The sequence below is a fragment of the Salvia miltiorrhiza genome, chromosome 7 (assembly GCF_028751815.1).
Source record: "Salvia miltiorrhiza cultivar Shanhuang (shh) chromosome 7, IMPLAD_Smil_shh, whole genome shotgun sequence".
Lineage (NCBI taxonomy): Eukaryota > Viridiplantae > Streptophyta > Magnoliopsida > Lamiales > Lamiaceae > Salvia > Salvia miltiorrhiza.
Genome location: NC_080393.1, coordinates 3,147,484 through 3,170,321, shown reverse-complemented (window position 1 = coordinate 3,170,321; position 22,838 = coordinate 3,147,484). Strand labels below are relative to the sequence as shown.

Sequence of the window (22,838 nt, the reverse complement as noted above, 5' to 3'; positions counted from 1 at the left end):
ATTAAAGCTTTACTTAATATAGATAAAATTGGGGATTTCAAATTAGAGTTATTAAATCCAATTTTTGAACTAATGAAATTATATTGTTATATTGGCCCAATGGGTTGGGGCCTAGGTGGGCCGATCAAATGGCCCGAACATAAGATTGCTTTTGGTTTTGGGCAAATCCTATACCTCTGAAAAAAAAAAAATCGCGTAGTGTAATTCTATTCATAGTTCCCGTTTTACTCAATATAATTGCCATCTTAAATAATAATAATCTTTCCATCCTATAACAAGTGTATTAATTTATTTCGACAAGGAAATTTAGGTGGGTATGATTAAAAAGTGGTGGCGCCCATTTTTATTTTGTGAGAGAAATAGAATTAAAATGGAGATGACTGAAGGATAAAAAGTGGTCTAGTCCACTTTATTATTTTAAAAATATGACACTTGTTATGGGATAACTCAAAAAGAAAAATAGGACATTTGTTATGGAACGGAGCAGGTAATAAATAAATAATTATGGATTTATTATTAATTAAATGGGTCAATAGATTTTTGAGCAAATTCTATACCTCCGAAAAATGGGCCAACAGATTTTTGGGTCAATGGGCTGCGCCATTGAGGCAAATATGTGAAAAATGTGAAATTAGGCACTAACCGCCGCTCGCCGCGTCTTCTGCACTCCATTCGACAAAGCGGCGCCATTTCTGAAGTTCAAATTGGCAGACGCAAGCTCACGGTCTCTTCCGCGCTAGGGCATCGCAGTAGGTTAGTCCTTTCACTTGCATTCATGTATCACAATAAATGCAAGCATGAATCTTATTTTTGCGAAATTCACCTTTAATAAATTTAATAAATGAAAAATTGAAATTGGTAAAAGAGTGAAAAATGTGTTACAAAAGTTTAAAAACATAAATGACATTCAATTTGAATAGGTGGGACTAGGGCGTCTAAACGGGATTCGGGTATCGGGTTACCCGTCCCGAACCCGGTACCCGATACCTGCCTAAGACGAGATGCGGGACGGGACCGGGTAGCAGTATTTAAAATTCCGCGGGTATCGGGTATACCTGTCGGGTAACGGGTATACCTGAATACCCGCACCTATTATTAATATAATATATATATATATATTTTTTTTGTTCCTTTGGGATGACCTAGTGGTTGGGGTGATTGCCTGTTGTCCAAGAGGTCACAGGTTCGAGTACTCTCGGCCACAATAACCACTAGGTGGGGTGTGTGTGTGGTTTGTATTATTTATAATGTAATTTCATAAAAAAAAAATATAATATAAATTTTATATTTTTATTAATTTTTAATAATAGTAAATACTACTAAATAGTAAATTAGTACTAGTAATTAGTAAAAAACTAAACTTTCTACCCTAATTCCTAAATCACTGTAGCGTGAAAATTGAAACCTCCCCCAAGTCCCATCCACCCGCCGCGGCCCCTCTGCCTCCCACCCACCCGCCGTCTGAGCCGCGCCGCCGTCCGCCGTCCGAGCCGCGCCCCTCTGCTCAGTGCTCACCCGCGTCGTCGACGCCTTCTCATCCGGGCCGCGCGGTTTCTGTCTCAGGCGGAGCTCTATCTCCGGCGTCGATACCAGCCTCAGCCTGCCTCGTTTCCGGCGTCCGACGGCCTGAATCTAACAGCATCCGGCGGTCAGAAGGTAAGTGTTTTATTTTTCTAGATTTCTTCCAGATTTTTACCACCTCCGCTGCACTTACTTTTCCCTTTTGCTTTAGTTCTTTTCTTTCTGCTTTTGTTTCATCGTTTGTTTGATTTTGGTGTGGATAACATGTAATGTGGAATGCCTATAGAACTAGTGTGAGGATTAGTGTGTTATGGAGCTGTAGAACTCGATAAATGTGTGGATACTTCTTGCAATGTGTGGATGCAGAGAATGTGTGGAATATGCTGTTTCTTAGAACAGTAGAACTAGATAAATGGAAGTTGAATTTTGTGGTGCTAAAATGTGATTGATAATTTTGTGGTGCTAAAATTTTGTGGGCATTGATCGAAAAAAAAAAAAAAAATTGAAAAATCGCAAAAACAGGCGGGTATGCGGTCGGGTATTAGGGTACCCGACGGTGCTGGCGGGACGGGTATCGGGTGGGGGTTTTGGCGAAATGTCGGGGTCGGGTACCCGCAATTTTCGGGTAGGGTACCCGACCCGACCCGATTAGACACCCCTAGGTGGGAGTATTATGTGAAAGTTAATAAGGAATTTTTTTCGCACCGTGTCTGTTTTCATTGCATTCTCTTACTCGGAACAGTTTATGTGAAGGTGAAAGTTTTTGTTTTGCACATGTGCAGTAGTCCAAGTAATTGTGTTCGAGGATAATGAATTATTTCAGGATTGAATCTGATCAGCGCATGAGGTATTATATTGTAAACCAACAAATATTGTCTGGTTATCATCCCATTAATAGTTAGTATCATTTATTCTATATTCATTAATCAAATAGGAGGAGGAATGAAACCAATGTATGGCAGAGTGATCCTAAAGATAGTTTTCAAAGAGAATCATGGGATGCAAACAATTGTTTCGAGAGTTTCCGTATCTTGAAAGTCAATAACAATTTGGACATATATGCTAAAAGAGCTAGCTTGAGTGTTGCTCCTGCCGTCGTAGCGATACGAGTTTATTCAGGTATTAGTTTTATTGTGTCTTAATTGTGCATTCAATTTGTAAAACATATAACACTCAAAATTCTTTTGTTTTCTTTTTTAGGTGAAAGGGCCGTATGTGTGGGTTCAGGGTTCATCTTGGAATGCAATGAACAATTTCAAGCTACCATCCTAACATCTGGGACCCTCTTCACAGCTCATGATAATTTAAGGGTGCTTATCATATACTTATAACTTAATTTAAATTTATAAAAACCTAACTATCATTATGCTTTTCTTTTCTTATCCGTTTTATAGGTGGTTGTGGTTCTTCCAAACAGAGATCTCTGTCTTGGTGTAGTGGAAGTATGTGACTTCCACTTAAACCTTGCCATTGTCAGAATTCAAGCAGCTCAATTATTACCGTGTGCAAAGTTAGGACGTATCAAAGATTCTGTGATCCTCAACTCAGCCACAACTTCATGGCAGTTGCGACCCCAGTGTGATCAGTCTAGTGTTTTACTTCCAGGCCATAAGTTAATGGCACTTGGGCGCCACCAGGATCGCATGAGGGATTTTATGGCTGCCCCCGGTGAGTTGAGGTGAGTAACACAACAAGATATATCATATTTTCTATTGAAATTAGACACTTTAATTAATATTTTTATAATTTATTTTTTCTTGTAGTATTGAAGATTGTGGATTTGATTGTAAGGAGCTATTTTATTCAACTTGTAGAATCACAAAGGTAGTTTTCTTTCTCTATTTCATGAAGAGTTAACTAGTACATCCTCCCGTGCTATACACGAAACCATGATAACTTTTTAAACTATATAAATATATCAAAATATTACTACTCCCTCCGTCCCCAAAATAAGTTCCTCTTTGGGGACGACACGGGTTTTAAGGAAAAATGGTAAAGTGTATTGATAGTGGAAAAAAATATGTTATAATTAGTATTGGAAGTGGTGAAAATGTGAAAAAGTGTTATAATTAGTATTGGGAGTGGTGAAAAAGTGAAAAGTAAGAATAAATAAAGTATTATTAGTGGTGGGGTAGTTGTCCAAAAATGGAAAGAAAGAAAGAGGAACTTATTTGGGGGACGTCCCAAAAAGGAAAAAGAGGAACTTATTTCAGGGACGGAGGGAGTATTATTTATGAGTTAGATTAATTAATTAATGCCAAAAAAATAGTCTTTGTTAATTAAATTTGACTAATTGTATTATTCGAGGTACGTAGTGTATTATACCAATATATATTTTAAATATTTTAACTTGGAAAAATGTATATTAAAACTATTTTCATACGATTTGAATAAATGAAAATGTCACTTTAATTCATATTCCTTGTTTATTTGATGCACAGTACGGTCATAGTTTAATAAAATATAGATAACATTATAAATCACAAAAATTTAAATGTATGAGAATGTAAAATACAAGTGTGAAGAGCATAGCTATCAAGAGCACAATAGAGATTACTCTCTTGTACGTGAGAGCATTGCCACTGCAATACTTGTGATAACCTCATGGTTTATGATATTTATAGATTAATCACAAAATAAATGTTAGTTTTAAAATGAATCACCCGTCTAATCTCCAATGTAAACTATCGAGAGCTTACCTTCATTCTTGTTGCACTTGGTAATGTCATTGAAAACTTGAAGATTGTCAATATGAGACTCTGTCTTTTTGTCATATCGTCAGTGGAAACAGATTATTCTCAAACTAAATATTTTGTGATACTAACTTCGAATAATTGCATAGGTAGTAACAAAGCATACCTGATGAAAAAGGTAGATTTGATTAGATCACCACAACCAACAATATGACAGCAGATGACCAAAAAATATCACCATAAGAGGCAAAACACATTATATTGTATAATATCTTTTGTTACTAAAGGACTAATTGCAGCTTGATTTTCCCAATGTCCCATTGTAACTTGTGTTTTTTCATGTGATAGAGTGGCATTGGCGGACCAATGATCAATCAAGAAGGAGAAGTCGTCGGAGTCAATTTTTTTCACGTTAATTTCACCCCTTTTCTTCCAATAAACATCATTACCAAATGGCTGGAGCATTTTAAGAAATCAAGGTACATGAAATATTTTATATTATCATTTCAAAACTTTCACTGTAGAGTTAAGCTATTTGTTTGTTCGCAGCTCATTGGTAATTCCAACATTCAAAGTTTGAATATTTAATCAAGAAATCATTTTGTTCTAGCATTTGAATTTTTAGCTGTCCCAACATTTAGATTTTGTACATTTAGTTTCGTTTTTTGCTACTTTCATGTCTAAATCTTTTGCTTTTTTGGTACAGGGACTGTCGCCGACTTTGTCATGGAATGAAATTGCTTAATCTCTATGCTGTGCACTTACTTATTTTGGAAAAGATTATCCAAAAGTTCCCCAATCTTAAACAAGGAGTTATGGTCGATGAGGTATATCTTTGTATTTTATTTAGTAGTTAGTTGAAACTATTTCTATGAAGGGTAAGAATTCATGTCCGTGTATGTCAGGTTACTCCAAATTCTCCAGCTGAATCTGTTGGAATAAGTTCGCAAGATATTATAATTGAGTGCGATGGAGAAGTTGTCGAGGGTTGTTTACAGGTATGTTGTCCTCAATATTGAAATATACTTACATTTCTTATTGTTATAGACTTGGTTAATAATAATATGTACGAGGTGGTTTTAATCCTTATCATTTTATTCATGTATCAGTTCTTTGATTTGATGTGGGACAAGGTCGGGAAGCGTATAGACTTGGTTGTCGCAAGGCTTGATGGGTCTCATCAGAACTTTTCCATAATGGTTGCCGACATTAATCCTACTCAATTTAACCGGTTATCTCTTTAACTCTTTTGATATTATATAAAGTATAATACATGTCTATTAGTGATTTGTTTAATATTTGTTGATTTTGCAGCTGGCCATTGCCGACCCCTCATAAAGATCCATTCGGTGATGGCATGTTTGACTCTTCTTCACCCGCCAGTGTCCTCAAGTTAGACGAGGGCACATCACAAGCTACACGGAGAAATGTAGCCTCAAAATTAAAGAAGAGAAAAGGCAAGGTCACGTCGCAATCAAAGAAGAGAAAAGGCATCCATCTTAACCTGTGTAAAAGATTGGTCTTCTCTTAGCTCTCCAATGTTCGCTACCAGCTGCAGCTGCAGTTTTAGGCTTGTCACTTCTGCCTATTTGTTGACTAATTGGCTTCAACTTAAAGTCCAACCAAATACCTGATTTTTGTTTGATCTTTGTCTGCTATCAGTTTGGTTTATTTATTGACTTTATTCTACTAGTAGAAATATTAAATTGCATTATGCATAAGGCTCTGTTTTTGTTTATTTCTCTGTTCTTATCAAGCTATGCAGAGCAGAAATACTAATCATGGAGTTTCACTACTCTTAATTAAAAAAAAAAAAAATAGTTATCCACCTGCGGCCTACCCATTAGAAATCAACACTTGTCTATTTCAGGTAACATACTACCATTTTTTTCCAGTATTGAGGCTTAATAGTAACTGCCAACATTTCTTGTGCAAATAAGTAGATTATACTCTCATTGAATGATAAATACGGTATGTACTTTCCTTCCCAAGGATGTTGATGATTTGGTTGAAGCAGCATTAATGTATTATGGCAGCAAGGAAATACAGTCCTCTTCCTTTGAATTTGGAGAAGGACAACAATCCTCGGCTTCGCCCATATTCGCCCGCCCTAATGTAGGACTTGGAGAAGCGTAAAAAGAAATCAGCAGCGCATCCAACACTTTCTGAGCAGTTCAGTTTAGTAGGGGAATTCTGCTTGCTGATTTTCTTTGATAGAGAGGTGAATTATACGCAGAGATTTTTGTTGAAAATACGCTGGTTAATATCTATCTTTCTTATTTTCTTATTGTAAGATGCAGAGGCTTTAATTTAACTTGTTCTTCATGCCTGTGTTTTTGCCAGATTTAATTTAATTTGTTCTTCATTTTCAGAAATTCCATCAATCCTTTTCAGTTGTTTCCCTTCAATGAATGGGTAGACATAGACACCAAGGAAGTTGGCTTAGGAGTTTCTCCATCTCTAGTTTCTCTCATCTCATATTCTGGTATACATACTACATTCTTTGTACTAATAATGTTCAGTTCAATTTACAGGCATTATTGATTTTTTTTGCCCCCCATTGTTTAGGAGATGAGCCTGTTTTCTGGTTCTGGATTTTGTATAGAATCCTACAATACAAATAGCATCCACTTGAGTAGTTTGTTAACTTCAGCTAGTCTACTCTGTGTAAACAACAACACTCTTTCCCGTGAATTTAAGGTTTGTTAAATTTGCTTGTCAGATCCATGACATATTTATTTTTCTTTCTAGATTTAAGTTAAGAGTTCATCTATTTCATACACATCATTCCATGGATCCTATTAGCTAACTCCATAAACAAGAAATGTATGAACTTCTTATATCTTTCATCATATGAACCTTCTATGATTTGCGTGTGTTTTTGCTTGCAGTGCTTCATTATCATCTAGAGTGATGGAGCAATTGGTCAAACTATTGTGTTGAAAATTCTTTTTTGAAATTGATGAAATTTAGAGTAATACAGAGTGAGTGAGATGACAGTGAAGTTTATAATTCCTTTTTTTGTTGTTCCCTTTTACTTTGTAAGGTCTCATTTCAATAAATGAATGAAAAGCCCACAACACCCACATATATACAATATGGTGCTCACTACAAAATGATAGAATCAATAATATTATATTTAACTAAATTTATCTCGACTTGAACAAACATGAACCACCTTCAACAACCTACCATCATCTTATGATTCTCATGTTGTTAGAGTTAAACGGCTAGCAAACAAATTTAGAGAGGCCCATTAAAGCTTTACTTAATATAGATACAATTGGGGATTTCAAATGCAGAAAGAATCTCATGTTACTATGTTTTTCTTTTTCTTTCCCTTACTTTTTCATTTGTGTTTTGTTTTTTCTTTTCGATACTTGTCTTTTTTATATCCATTTCATCTACTATAAGTATAATTTTATGAAATGATGATATTACACTATTTTCACAATTATAATAATTTCTTATTTTTTATTTTGAGTTCACTAGTTTATTACTATAATATATTGTCTTATAGTATACTCCCTACGTCCCACAAAACTTGTTAAGTGTGGTGGGTGAAAAAATAAAAAGATAAATGAAGGAAAAAATAAACTTGTTATATAAGGAAAGTGCGCAAGTTTCGCGGGATAACTCAAAAAAAAAAAATACTACTCGAGCTTCGCGGGACGGAGGGAGTATTATTCTTACAATTGTAGTAACTTCTTTATATTTTATATTTTTTTTATTTCTATTTTCACTAATTTTTGATGAATTTTTTTCATATTAACCTTAGTTGAATATAATTTCATATTTGATGATGCTCTCTCAAACTCTAGACGAGATGATGCTCTTTCAAGTTTCAGACAAGATAATGCCCAAAAGTTAGAGGTGATATGCTAAGTTTTAGACGAGATGATGCACACGACTTGGTTGGTCTTTAAAACTCCAAATGATATGATATTCGATAACTCAGTTATGGTCTTTTAAGCATCAGGCGAGATGATTGTCATAATTAAGTATGCTCTTTCAAGTTCGAAATTATATGATACGCACGATTCAATTATGATCTTTCAAATTCCAAATAAAATTATGATAAAAAAGCAAATTAAAAAAAATGAACAAAATTAATAAATCTTGTAACACCAAATGCAACAAATCAATCATCCATCGTACCTATGTCAAATTTGTATTTTTTTCAACTTTTTTTTTATACGTCAACTTTTTATAAAATTTCATATGAAAATTTATAGGAGTATAAAAGAGTATTTTTATGATCTCAACAAAATTAATATTTAATTGCTAAAAGTTGTTGAAATTAATATAATTAAAATGTATCACTAATTTAATTTAATTAATTATATAAATAATTTATATGAATAATATTTGATATACCGTTTTCATAAAAATAACATAAAATATATAAATTATTGAGAAAGATAAACTGCTACATCATTTTAGCTTGAGAGTTTTCCATCTGGGCATCCTTATAAGCAATAGTTAACAGGTGATTGAATAATAATCCAACCATTAAATTCTTTTATGCCAATTCTGAATTCATCACACTATTTGAAGCCCATTTAACTTTTTGCCATATTATTTTTCTTTACATGAAAGATTCTGAAGCCCAATTAATTGAAACCTAGGTCTCATTCATTTTCTATTTTTCACGCTATCACCACTGCTCTCTCTCTCTCCCTCCCTCCCTCCTCTGCCCCACTAAACCCTACACCGCCGACTCCGGTGAGGCTCCTGCAAAAGGTGAGTGTTTCAAAAGCTGCAGTTTCTTTTTTCCTTTTTTCTCGCAGGCTATTTTTTATATAATGGCTAACGGGTAGTTGAGATTTAAGTGATTTGAGCTGTAGTTGAGATATATATATTCTTATTTGCTTTTTGAAAAATAGCAAATTATAGTTTTAATATCGCAGTTTCTCTTTTTTGTGTAGTGGCATGGAATGATGGAAATAGACATAGATTCTTTCTTGTTGATTGCTGCCATTTGAATTTTTATATTGTTTTACTTTCTTTGGCATGCAAAATGTTATCCTCTTTTATTGCTAAGGTCAACGATATACCAATTAACTGCTGATGAAATAATAGATTCATGAGTCTGTTGTGTTCTTATTACAATTCTACATCAATATCATTGTGTCAAGTCTTGCTTTAGTTTAAATAATATTTCATTGAAATTGGTTTTAAAAAGAAAATATTTTACTGAGACTGAATTAGTTAAATTTATTGTGCACTACTTGCATTGAAAAGAAAGTCGTGGGTTGAAATAAAAATAAGATAATCGAACAATTTGATGTAGCCATATTAAGGGGGGTGTATTCGTTGTGGAGTTTAATAGATTTCTATGGATTTTAAAAGTCTGGGTGTATTCGTTCCAGACTTTTAAAAGTCTGCAGAAATCTGGGTGTATTCGTTCAAGACTTTTAAAAGTCCATATAAATCTGGGTGTATTCGTTTCAGACTTTTTAAAATCCATACAAATCTAGGTGTATTCGTTATTCCATTGACTTCAAATCCGGAATGACTTTCATGGATTTCATTCAAAAAATACACACGACGAAATCCGGCCAAGAACCACGAGAATTGAAATCCATGAGTTTTGAGCGAGCGCTGAGTTCCAGCGGCCGCGGCCAAGAAGCCAGCGACCGCTGGAACTCAGCCAGCGTTGACATTCCAACCTTTTGTTTTGCTGCATAATTCTTTCCCTTTATTTACTAGAAATCCATAGACACCAATTCTTCAATTTTTTCAATCTCTCACAATAATCGCACAACCGGCGACAGAAGCTAGATTTGTAGATTCAGACGAAAAAAGGTAAATTTGTTCATAAGGTGTATTTTGGATTCTGCTTTGTCATTGTTGATTTCTTTTCGAGACAGTGAAATGGCGTCGCGAGTGGCGATTTCGAGGGCGAGTCGGATCAAGACGAAGCTCGAAACGGCGCTGCAAGCCGCCGTTTTGGAGGTGGAGGACGTCTCCCACCAGCACGCCGGCCACGCCGCCGTCAAAGAAATGGGAGGCGGCGCGCAGGAGACTCATTTTAATGTGCGAATCGTCTCCGCCCAATTCCAGGGCCAAAACCTAGTCAAACGACACCGTATGGTTTACGAACTCCTCTCCGACGAGCTCCAATCCGGTTTGCACGCGCTCTCCATCACCGCCAAGACCCCTAAAGAAGCCGGCGTCGACGATGAAGCGTAATAATCTGTTTCAAATTCTATTTCTACATCTCAGAGATTGATAATTCAGTTTAACAGAAGTGTGATTTTTCCTCCTCTTTTGCATACGATTGGGATTGTTGTGTAGAAATGCCTAATGATTCAATTGATGTATCAGCCCTCAAAATCTCTGCTTCTAGATGAATTTGTGTGTTTGAGTAGCTGGATTCGTAGAAATTGTTGGAGCTTTACTCTTTTCTTGTTTCATTTTTTAGAGGTTAGATGTTGAATGGTTTCTGGATTTGGTTCATTATATTCAATTGTTGATTTCTTTTCGCAACTGAGATAGAGAGAGCGTCGTTCAATTTGTTGATTTCTTTTCCAGCGCTCGCTGGATTCCCAGCGGTCGTTGGGTTTCCAGCGGTGTTGGGACTCAGCGGGCGTTGACATCATGGATTTCAATTCCAGAATTATCCCCTAAATTCTTCGAAAATCAGTGAAAATCGGAGTGAAATCCAACCACGAATTCTTTGAAAATCGTCTGGAATCTATGTGAATTCCATGGACTTTTTAAAGTCTGTGGAAATCCACAACGAATACACCCCCCTAAGTCTAAACTTACATAAAAACACAAAATAATATTCCCAAATTTACAACAATCATCACCTACTATTCTTCGTCGTTTTCTTCTTCGCTTTTTTCTTTCTTTTCTTACTTGTGCCCCCTTCGCTTTTTTCTTTCTTTTCTTACTTGTGCCCCCTTGATTGTGTTGCTGTCAATGAATTCTTCAATATAATTAAATGGAATGATCATGTTCCACTTAATAACTTGAAATGAAATAATTCCCACAAGATGTCCATTTGAGTTGAACACAGGACTACCAATTCCACTATCAATCCATATGCTTTTGATTGTGGCATCATGTGAATCAATATTTGCACAATACAAGTTATCAACTTGAATCAAATAAGTATGTTTATCCAAGACTATTAGGAATATATTTAGAATCTATTTGATCGAATGCCATATTAAATATGTATTCGGGATCAGAGTAGAAAAGTAAAGCACATTTTTCTATAAAAAGCATGAGAGATGACGATTCTGAACCATAAGCAAGTGCATACAAACTAGATCTCACTTCAGTACAAGTTGTCTGCCCAATTTTAACGTATTTAGACTTTACTTCTAATTCTAACAAACTTAATCCAAGGTCTTTATCACGACATAAAACTATTGGTGTATAAAATATTTCCTCTATGAGCAAACCATGATCTTATTAATTTTATCATTCTTATCAACGCAAGTTGTAAGAATGAATTTACCATTAAATACGCAAACACCAGTATAGATCCTACCAATTTTCTCTTCTTCTACAAAAAGAGATATTTTCCATACGCTACACTTCACTTGATTATAAAACTCGTTCATTTGTTGTACGTTCAGTGGACTAACATCGTCATCATTGTATTCCAATTCAAAATTCACGATTCTGAAAAACACATAGAAATTAGGAATAATGTTTAAATAGAAACTAATTTAGTTTAAAAAAACACAGATTATTTGATTCATTTTATTCCATTTCAGCTAGTTTGGTGCCTGTAAAGCTGTACTCAATATGTTCCATTTAATTTAATGTTCCATTTTGTTCCGAATATATTGAGTACAGCCTTACAGGCACCAAACTAGCTGAAATGGAACAAAATACATCAAATAATCTGTGTTTTTTTAAACTAAATTGGTTTCTATTTAGACATTATTTTTAATTTCTATGTGTTTTTCAGAATCATGAATTTTGAATTGGAATACGATGATGGCGATAGTCCACTAAACGTACAACAAAGGAACGAGTTTTATAACCAAATGAAGTGAAGTGTAGCGTATGGAAAATATCTCTTTTTGTAGAAGAAGAGGAAATTGGTAGATCTATAATGGTGTTTGCGTATTTAATGGTAAATTCATTCTTACAACTTGGGTTGATAAGAATGATAAAATTAATAAGATCAGGATTTGTTCATCGGAGGGAATATCTTATACACCAATAGCTTTATACCGTGATGAAGACATTGGATTAAGTTTGTTAGAATTAGAAGTAAAGTCTAAATACGTTAAAATTGGGCAGACAACTTGTACTGAAGTGAGATCTAGTTTGTATGCACTTGCTTATGATTCAGAATCGTCATCTCTCATGCTTTTTATAGGAAAATGTGTTTTACTTTTCTACTCTGATCCCGAATACATATTTAATATGACATCCGATCAAATAGATTCTGATATGTTCCTAGTAGTATTGGAAAATATACTTATTTGATTCAAGTTGATAACTTGTGTTGTGCAAATATTGGTTCACATAATACTCCAATCAAAAGCATAGGGATTGAGAGTGGAATTGGTAGTCCTGTGTTCAACTCAAATGGACATCTTGTGGGAATTATTTCCTCTCAAGTTATTAAGTATAACATGGTCATTCTATTTAATTATATTGAAGAATTCATTGCCAACAACACAAACCGAATGAGCACAAACAAGAATAAAACGAAGAGTAGTAGGTGATGACTGTTGTAAATTTGGGAACATTATTTTGTGTTTTTATGTAAGTTTGGACTTAATATGACTATATTAGATTATTCGATTATCTTATTTTAATCCACGACCTTCTTTTCAATGCAAGTAGTGCACAATATTTTAAACTAATTCAGTCTCAGTAGATTTTTTTTTAAAAAAAACCAGTCTCAATGGAATATTATTTAAACTAACAGCAAGACTTGACACAATGATGCTGATGTAGGATTATAATAAGAACACAACAGACTTACGAATCTATTGTTTCATCAACAGTTAATTGGTACATCGTTTGACCTTAGCAATAAATGATAACATTTTGCATGCCAAAGAAGGTAAAACAATAGAGCAACTCAATCCGGACATGAAGCTCCTTTTCTACAACATCACTTCGACATGAAGAAAAGAAGCACCAAAGAAGGTAAAACAATAGAGGAATTCAATCCAGACGTACCAAAAGCCTGAAGCACCTTTTCTACAACATCACTTCGACATGAAGAAAAGAAGCAAAGACAGTTTCAAATTACAATAGCCACAAATCAATGTTGTGAAGAAGAGATTTCAGAAGGAAACAATGGCATACAATGCTATTGTTATCAAAGAGAAGACATTGACAAAAAGAATAATCCCAGCAATAGCAAACTCTATCCAGTTATTTTTTGTTTACGACATAGGTGAATGCATTCACATGAAATGAATTAACTTCAAAGGACATTAAAGCATGTGCTGAAAGCAACAAAATGCAGACTCGTGTAATAAACGGTCACTTCATTCTCGAAATGTAAAATGTTAGGATGAATTTTCCAAGCACAAAGTAATTTCGCAGTTACTAATTCATTTTGTCTTTCACATTTCTACCCTTATTAATTCCCTTACATTTAAATAAAAATGAACCGTGTGAAATTGAAGGTTAAATCTCAACCCCTTTATTTTCTTTTAATCAAAGGTTGTTATTGGTTCTTAGTTTTCATCTTTTAAACTAAAAATACTTCTTAAAATATAAATATAAAATATAAATAATTTTGCAGCCCTTAAATCATCAAGATCTACGGTTGATTCGTAACCCTGTTGAATGAATATATATACTGCATATTTTTTAAATTTCATTATTCATTAGTATATACTGCCGGTTCATCAGTGTATACTGTCTTGTTCATCAGTATATATGTCTTATTCATTGTCCTCAGTGTCTCACGAAAAATAAGTGTCTCACTGGAGCGCACCCTTTATATATATATAGTAAGATTGTTATTTTTCGTAAGACCCTGAGTATAATGAATAAGACAATATATAGTACTGAATAATGCAGTATATAGTGTTGAATAATAATATTCGAAAAATTAGTAAAAATTTTGCTCCCTCTAGGATTCGAACTCTGATAAAAAATTACACCATTTAACGTTTGTCCTAATTTTTGAAAGTGTAGCTATTAGTGATTAACTACACCATTAAATATTAGTACTAATTTTTATGACACACATAATACCTACTAAGTTTTTATGTGACTAGCGGCGGCGGTTTTGAACCCTGCACGGAGTGGTTGATTGCACATAGCCCCGAAAAAATAGAGGAAGTTTTATATTACAATTACAATCCATATGTTAGTTAAATTGGTTAATATAGCCTAGCGGTGAATGCTTCTTTATTAATTCAAACCGTTCGATCCCTTCTAGCTTTATTAGTTCGCTAAATTTTTTAAATCCCAACGTTTTTAATCTGGGCTTAGGCCCATCGTGTCTTTGAGGTAAGCACTTTTTTTGTAAAATTAGTTTTACAGGTGTCATCAAACCATACCTGCTCTAATTAAAGTATTAAACCCTATATTTTTGTTTTCTAAAAATTTTCTCCTTCATCATCTCTTTTTAAAATAAAAATAAAAATGGCAATTTAATTTCTTTAAAATTTTTAATTATGTTTATATCTTTTATTTTTTTATTTTCATTAATAATCATTAATAATTTCAGAAAAAATATACTTATTTAATTAAATATTTTATAATATATATTATTTTTTCCAACTATGATAGTAGGACCAAATTTAAGAATTTGCACAGAGCCTATGTTTTTCTAGCTCCGTCCATGGTGACTAGTGAAATCTTTTGTTGTAGTTATACTTTTTTCATGTCATTTGACTTAGCTTGTATTCATTCCGTTCTATTGATCTTGTTTTGTTTTCTTTTTTGGATGTTCCATTGATTTTTTCATGTTTTTATATTTGGTAATTGTTTTATATTATAAATAATATGACCCCACATTTTTACTACATTAATTATATTATCCTTAATAATTGTGTCAAAAAAAATGGAGTAAGTCTAATGGAACGGAGGGAGTATTTTTTTTTACCGTTTCACTTTATTTAATCTGTTTTCTTTTTAAATAATCACTTTATGCCATATTAAATGTGAACACGTGTCCCTTTATAGTATTATCTTATTATCTTACACCTTGTAAATAATTATGTCAAAAAAAATATGTAAAATAAATTTAGACGAAGGAAATACCATATAACTAAAACCAACCGTGCATATTCCTACGTCGTGTAGCATCTACGATACCCAAAAAAATATTAAAAAGATAGAAAACAAAAGTCACAAACAACATTATGCGATTGTGGTCGATTAAAACATGGCACGTTCATAATATAATGTGACCCACATTCGATGCAACTAATGATTCTTTCTTATCTCTTTAGCCTTTGGCGACCATGTTAGGTAGTTGTCACCACTCACATAATACAAGCCCACAACACCCACATATATACAATATGGTGCTCACTACAAAATGATATAATCAATAATATTATATTTAACTAAATTTATCTCGACTTGAACAAACATGAACCACCTTCAACAACCTACCATTATGTTATGATTCTCATGTTGTTAGAGTTAAACGGCTAGCAAACAAATTTAGAGAGTCCCATTAAAGCTTTACTTAATATAGATAAATTTGGGGATTTCAAATTAGAGTTATTAAATCCAATTTTTGAACTAATGAAATTATATTGTTATATTGGCCCAATAGGCTGGGGCCTAGGTGGGCCGATCAAATGGCCCGAACATAAGATTGCTTTTGGTTTTGGGCAAATCCTATACCTCTGGAAAAAAAAATTGGCGTAGTGTAATTCTATTCATAGTTCCCGTTTTACTCAATATAATTGCCATCTTAAATAATAATAATCTTTCCATCCTATAACAAGTGTATTAATTTATTTCGACAATGGAATTTAGGTGGGTATGATTAAAAAGTAAGAAAATAAAAAGTGGTGGCGCCCATTTTTATTTTCTGAGAGAAATAGAATTAAAATGGAGATGACTGAAGGATAAAAAGTGGTCTAGTCCACTTTATTATTTTAAAAAGATGACACTTGTTATGGGATAACTCAGAAAGAAAAGTAGGCTATTTGTTATGAAACGGAGCAGATAATGAATATATTATTTTATCTTAAAGTCCATGGCCTCCAAATTAAATACTCCATAGCCCATAATCCCCCAAGTAATATGGAGTAATTTTTATTTCTCTGTATTTCGGTTTTACAACCGTGTTATGTAATATTTTCAATCATCTTAATTTTTGAAAAAAATTGTTGTCACCTAAACTGTACAAGATTATGTTGTGTTATCACAATTTTTGAAGTTTGGATATTTAATTTCTACTACGAGGTTGGTGATTCATGTTATTTATTTTTTATTTTTTTAGAAGGGTGTTAAATTTTCTTAAAAATCATGTTACAAAGTTTATCGATGAGTTTTTGTTAGAATAGGCTTGGCTCTTGATATTAAGGTTTTTCATGTTAAGCACTTTTTTGGGGATAATCTTTCTAGGTTCCAAAATCAAGACTGTTGTTTCGAATATACTTAATTTTGTCTCAACTTTGTAGATGTCTTTGTTATGTGCGTGTGGGTGAAATTATGTAACCTAGAGGAAGAATCACATACAATGTATCTTTTCCCAAGGACTTGATTCGTCGTTTGAAGTTAGGGTTATGGGTTAGGACTTAGGATATTTAATTTAGGGCTGTAAATTTTAGGATAAAATGATAAATTAATAATTAGCCTTTTATGTTTATTTTAAATCAAGGTTATACTGAATAAAATGAGGCCTATGAATATAATTACCATTTCACACATGGCCTCAACGGGCTCAGCCCAATCCAAGCTACTGATTTTACACTTATACCTACGGCAGTTTGTAATCAAGATGTAAGGGAGCAAATAATATTGTAGGCGTAACCAATACTAGAGTTGTCAAAATTTTCAAGCAAATTCATGAAACAAGAAGACGTTGAACGATAGTGACAGTGGTGGCGTCAGTGGCAGCATCAGTCGTCGTGAATTAGGTTTGGGGTATTCTCTCATCTCTTCTCAGGACATTGTGGAATAAGGTAAGAGTTTTATTTATATATTTTAAATATAGTAATAATGTAAAGATTATTCAAAAGTTCCTCGAACTTTGTAATGATATTTTTGGCCTCACCTTTAGTCCATTAGTGTACTTACGACGAGTACATGTGCGATGTACAACGTTGATCTACATCCCCGTGCTATAAGTACACTAAAGTAAAACTAAAAATGTCATATTACAAAGTTTAAACGAATGTGACCATTTAACCATTAAATTTAATGTATAGCCAACAACTCCTTTGATATTGTATAAAGTATAATACATATCTATTAGTGATTTGTTTAATATTTGTTGATTTCGCAACTAAACAATGCTGACCCCTCTTAAAGGTTAATTCGGTGATGGCATGTTTGACTCTTCTTCACCTGCCAATGTACTCAAATTAGACGATTGCACATCACAAGCAAAACGGAGAAATGTAGCCTCACAATTAAAGAAGAAAGAAGCACCCATCAAGTCGCAATCATAGAAGATAAAATACATCCATTTTAATCATAGAAGATAAAATACATCCATTTTAACTAGTGTAAAAGATTGATCTTCTTTTAGCTCTCTAATGTTTGCTACTTTTTTGGATTTATAAATAATTAATTAAGTTTAGTTTTAAGGGTTCATTATCTCATATGAACTTTTGGCCATTTTGGTCCGAACTTTGTAATAACATATTTGGCCTTACCTTTAGTCTGTTAGTGTATTTACGACGAGTGCACGTGCACAGTATATTCACCTGTTAAGTGGATTATGGCCAACATTACCAACAATTATAGTAACATGCAAACGGGAACAATCAAATGGTCGTAGTAAAGTTAACCGCACAGGTTCCCCCGCCTTGTCCCATGTCTACTCTAAGAACTGACAACAAACAGGAAAAAATTACAAAAATATTAAACTAAAATTGCACGGATTTAAGATAGTCAACAACCTGTTAACTTAACAGAAGAGTTGAAAGTATAGTTTCAGCAGACACTTACAAAATTGATACACGTCAAATAAAACATCATCACCCGAGTAAAGTTAGAAACTAGTTTAGTCACGATAGTGACATTGTGTTATATTGACACACCTTTCTTTATTAGATAATAGTATGTTAAAAAAGGTTAGTAAAGTACAAGATTACCAAATACTTTCTTTATTAGATAATAGTATGTTAAAAGAGGTTAGTAAAGTACAAGATTACCAAATACCTCCAAAGTACTGGCAACAGGTTTTCCATCACATTCAATAATGATATCACTTTTCAATATCTTAGTGGAAGATGCAGTACACTCCAATGAATCGGATTTGTCCTAATTAATTTTGGTATGAAACGGATTTGTCCTAATTAATTTTGGTAAATGTAGACAAGTTAGGACAAAACCAATTGAGGGTACATAAGCCGTAAAACATCACTTTGTAAAAGTAAGTGCACACCTCATCAACAACAACACCTGCAAAAGTATTTGGAAATGTCCGCACCACAAGTTCCAAATAACCTGGTTCATACATATAAATATTCTTCAACTTCAATCCATGTCGAGGTATAATGCAATGCTTACAAAAGATGAATGTGTAAGTACAGCTTAGACATGAACTTATTAGATCAAATAAAGTAATGACAAGAGTCATACCCATTTTTTTTGACGCCCTTCCACCACAATGAAACTATATTGATCGGCAAAAAAGGTGTGAATTGATCAGCAAAAAAATTCATACTAATCACTTCTCCATGGCGATTGATCAGTTGACCCCCAATGCCACGATATCACACGAAGAAAATATTAAAGAGAAAATCAATCATACATAGACAAGATGATCCTATACAGATAAAAAGAGAAATGTGTGCATACACTATTAATTTCACATTCTGCACGGAGAAGATTTTCACAATTAACAAGATTCATACATCAATCAACTGTGTTCAACCATATCACACATGAATTTTCCAGAGATAATCGTAAGCCCCATTCGTTTATAGCGACCTAGTACCATTATTGTATCTCCAAGAAATAATCGAAACCTACCACGATGATCATATGGTTGATCAACGAAATTTGGATCAAGACTGAAGGAGTACTGATGGAGTCATTTAACTCCTTCAGTCTTGATGAAGGGATTGACATTTGAGTTTTCATTTTAAGGGCTGCAATGTTGTAGTGGAAATCATATCCCACATGCTCACCCATGCAAGAAGTCTCTTCTGATAAAATCACACTTATCTAAAAAGCCAAATTATAGAGTATAAGCATCAGACTCGAATATGTCAAATAATGAAACGGCCACAAAACTACGCAAACCTCAATATCACTTGGTACAGCTACAGCATCAGCATTTTCGCTATGATGTCTTAAGATGCAAGCAGAAGTAAATATGGTGTTGATATATTCACCATCAGCTATTGTTGATTCCACCACAAACACAGAACAGTGGAATTTAACAGAGTAAGACTAAAAATGTCATACTACAAAGTTTAGGCATATGTGACCATTTAACCATTCAATTTAATGTATATCCAACAACTCCTTTGATATTATATAAAGTATAATACATATCTATTAGTGATTTGTTTAATGTTTGTTGATTTCGCAGCTAAACAATGCCGACCCCTCTTAAAGGTCAATTTGGTGATTGCATGTTTGACTCTTCTTCACCTGCCAATGTACTTAAGTTAGACGATTGCACATCACAAGCAAAATGGAGAAATGTAGCCTCACAATTAAAGAAGAAATAAGCACCCGTCAAAAAGTCACGTCGCAATCATAGAAAATAAAATACATCCATTTTAACTTGTGTAAAAGATTGATCTTCTTTTGGCTCTCTAATGTTTTCTACTTTTTTGGATTTGTAAATGATTAATTAAGTTTAGTTTTAAGGGTTCATTATCTCATATGGACTTTTGGCCATTTTTGGCTGAACTTTGTAATAACATATTTGGTCTTACCTTTAGTCTGTTAGTGTATTTACGACGAGTGCATGTGCATAGTATATTCACCTGTTAAGTGGATTATGGCCAACATTACCAACAGTTATAGTAACATGCAAACGGGAACCATCAAATGGTCGTAGTAAAGTTAACTGCACATGTTCCCCCGCCTTGTCCCATATCAACTCTAAGAACTGACGACAAACAGGAAAAAATTACAAAAATATTAAACTAAAATTGCACGGATTTAAGATAGTCAACAACCTGTTGAAAGTATAGTTTCAGCATACACTTACAAAATTGGTACACGACAAATAAAACATCATCACCCGAGTAAAGCTAGAAACTAGTTTAGTCACGATAGTGGCATTCTGTTATATTGACACATCTTTCTTTATTAGATAATAGTATGTTAAAAGAGGTTAGTAAGTACAAGATTACCAAATACCTCCAAAGTACTGGCAACAGGTTTTCCATCACATTCGATAATGATATCACTTTTCAATATCTTAGTGGAAGATGCACTACACTCCAATGAATCGGATTTGTCCTAATTAATTTTGGTAAATGTGGACAAGTGAGGATAAAACCAATTGAGGGTACATAATGGTTAAAACATCACTTTGTAAAAGTAAGTGCACACCTGATCAACAACAACACCTGTAAAAGTATTTGGAAATGTCCGCACTACAAGTTCCAAATAACATGGTTCATACAGATAAATATTCTTCAACTTCAATCCATGTCGAGATATAATGCAATGCCTACACAAGATGAATGTGTAAGTACAGCTTAGACATGAACTTATTATATCAAATAAAGTAATGACAAGAGTCATACCCATTTTTCTTGACGCCCTTCCACCACAATGAAACTATATTGATCGGCAAAAAAGGTGTGAATCGATCAGCAAAAAAATTCATACCAATCACTTCTCCATGACGATTGATCAGTGGACCCCCAATGCCACGATATCACACGAAGAAAATATTAAAGAGAAAATCAATCATACATAGACAAGATGATCATATACAGATAAAAAGAGAAATATGTGCATACACTATTAATTTCACATTCTGCACGGAGAAGATTTTCACAGTTGAATCCAGTCTGAGTGATACTACAAGAGAGCATGGGTTAAAATTGTCAAAAGAACCAATTAACAAGAATCATACATCAATCAACTGTGTTCAACCATATCACACCTGAATTTTCCAGAGATAATCACAAGCCTCATTCGTTTATAGCGACCTAGTGCCATTACTGTATCTCCACGAAATAATCGAAACCTATCACGATTATCATATGGTTGATCAATGAAATTTGGATCAAGACTGATGGAGTCATCTAACTCCTTCAGTCTTGATGAAGGGATTGACATTTGAGTTTTCATTTTAAGGGCTGCAATGTTGTAGTGGAAATCATATCCCACATGCTCACCCATGCAAGAAGTCTCTTCTGATAAAATCACACTTATCTAAAAAGCCAAATTATAGAGTATAAGCATCAGACTCGAATATGTCAAATAATGAAATGGCCACAAAACTACACAAACCTCAACATCACTTGGTCCTGCTACAGCATCAGCATTTTCGCTATAATGTCTTATGATGCAAGCAGAAGTAAATATGGTGTTGATATATTCACCATCAGCTATTGTTGATTCCACCACAAACACGGAACGGTGGAATTTAACGGAGTAAGGCTAAAAATGTCATATTACAAAGTTTAGGCATATGTGACCATTTAACCATTCAATTTAATGTATATCCAACAACTCCTTTGATATTATATAAAGTATAATACATATCTATTAGTGATTTGTTTAATGTTTGTTGATTTCACAGCTAAACAATGCCGACCCCTCTTAAAGGTCAATTCGGTGATTGCATGTTTGACTCTTCTTCACCTGCCAATGTACTTAAGTTAGACGATTGCACATCACAAGCAAAACGGAGCAATGTAGCCTCACAATTAAAGAAGAAAGAAGCACCCATCAAAAAGTCACGTCGCAATAATAGAAAATAAAATCCATCCATTTTAACTTGTGTAAAAGATTGATCTTCTTTTAGCTCTCTAATGTTTTCTACTTTTTTGGATTTGTAAATGATTAATTAAGTTTAGTTTTAAGGGTTCATTATCTCATATGGACTTTTGGCCATTTTGGGCCGAACTTTGTAATAACATATTTGGCCTTACCTTTAGTCTGTTAGTGTATTTACGATGAGTGCATGTGTGCAGTACAACGTTGTATAGCTAGTACTTGTTCGTAGTCATCGAAACAACATACCACTTCTAAGGATTTCACATTAGGAACAGATGAATGCATGAACAGATGAATGCATACATTTCAGCTTCATAACACAGAGAGCCTGGTATAACAATAAGTTTGATTAGATTCATAATAAGCTATTTAAAGCAAAAATCAAGAAAGACAGAAGGCAAGTATCAATTAAAATGGGTGCTACAACAATTCCTTCAAATGTAGCAATTCTAGTTGTAATATTCCAAGGTTCAATCAACCCCACACCTCAGGGATGTTGGCTTCACAACGTACCACGTCATTACGATGTTCTTAGCTTTGCCACTAAATATCAGAACTTACAAAAAC

The 22,838-nt window shown here is 33.8% G+C and overlaps 1 protein-coding gene and 1 long non-coding RNA gene across 3 annotated transcripts; both read left to right on the top strand.

Moving 5' to 3' along the window:
• The first annotated feature begins 621 nt into the window (after positions 1 to 621).
• LOC130991642 (putative protease Do-like 14) lies at positions 622 to 5,935 on the top strand. 2 transcript variants are annotated; one of them, XM_057915965.1, is made up of 12 exons: positions 622 to 753; positions 1,391 to 1,656; positions 2,304 to 2,368; positions 2,456 to 2,640; positions 2,722 to 2,831; positions 2,916 to 3,199; positions 3,285 to 3,345; positions 4,563 to 4,693; positions 4,921 to 5,041; positions 5,120 to 5,212; positions 5,324 to 5,445; positions 5,529 to 5,935. In XM_057915965.1, exons 3-12 carry the CDS (start codon positions 2,331 to 2,333, stop codon positions 5,743 to 5,745), a joined length of 1,362 nt encoding a protein of 453 aa, XP_057771948.1. In that variant the 5' UTR covers positions 622 to 753; positions 1,391 to 1,656; positions 2,304 to 2,330; the 3' UTR covers positions 5,746 to 5,935. The 2 variants fall into 2 exon arrangements, with proteins under 2 accessions (XP_057771948.1, XP_057771949.1); XM_057915966.1 differs by lacking the exon at positions 1,391 to 1,656 and having other exon boundaries at positions 640 to 753.
• Positions 5,936 to 7,731: 1,796 nt separating this feature from the next.
• On the top strand, positions 7,732 to 10,706 carry LOC130991641 (uncharacterized). The gene is made up of 2 exons (XR_009091175.1): positions 7,732 to 8,957; positions 10,088 to 10,706. It is a non-coding gene; the product is annotated as an uncharacterized LOC130991641 (long non-coding RNA).
• The last annotated feature ends 12,132 nt before the right edge of the window (positions 10,707 to 22,838 follow it).

What these genes read in the sequence shown, in the direction of transcription:
- LOC130991642 (XM_057915965.1), top strand. Translation starts at nt 2,331, where the DNA reads ATGAATTATTTCAGGATTGAATCTGATCAGCGCATGAG. An exon ending in AAGGAGTTATGGTCGATGAG is followed by an intron (nt 5,042 to 5,119) that starts GTATATCTTTGT and finishes CGTGTATGTCAG; the next exon opens with GTTACTCCAAATTCTCCAGC. An exon ending in TTGTCGAGGGTTGTTTACAG is followed by an intron (nt 5,213 to 5,323) that starts GTATGTTGTCCT and finishes TTCATGTATCAG; the next exon opens with TTCTTTGATTTGATGTGGGA.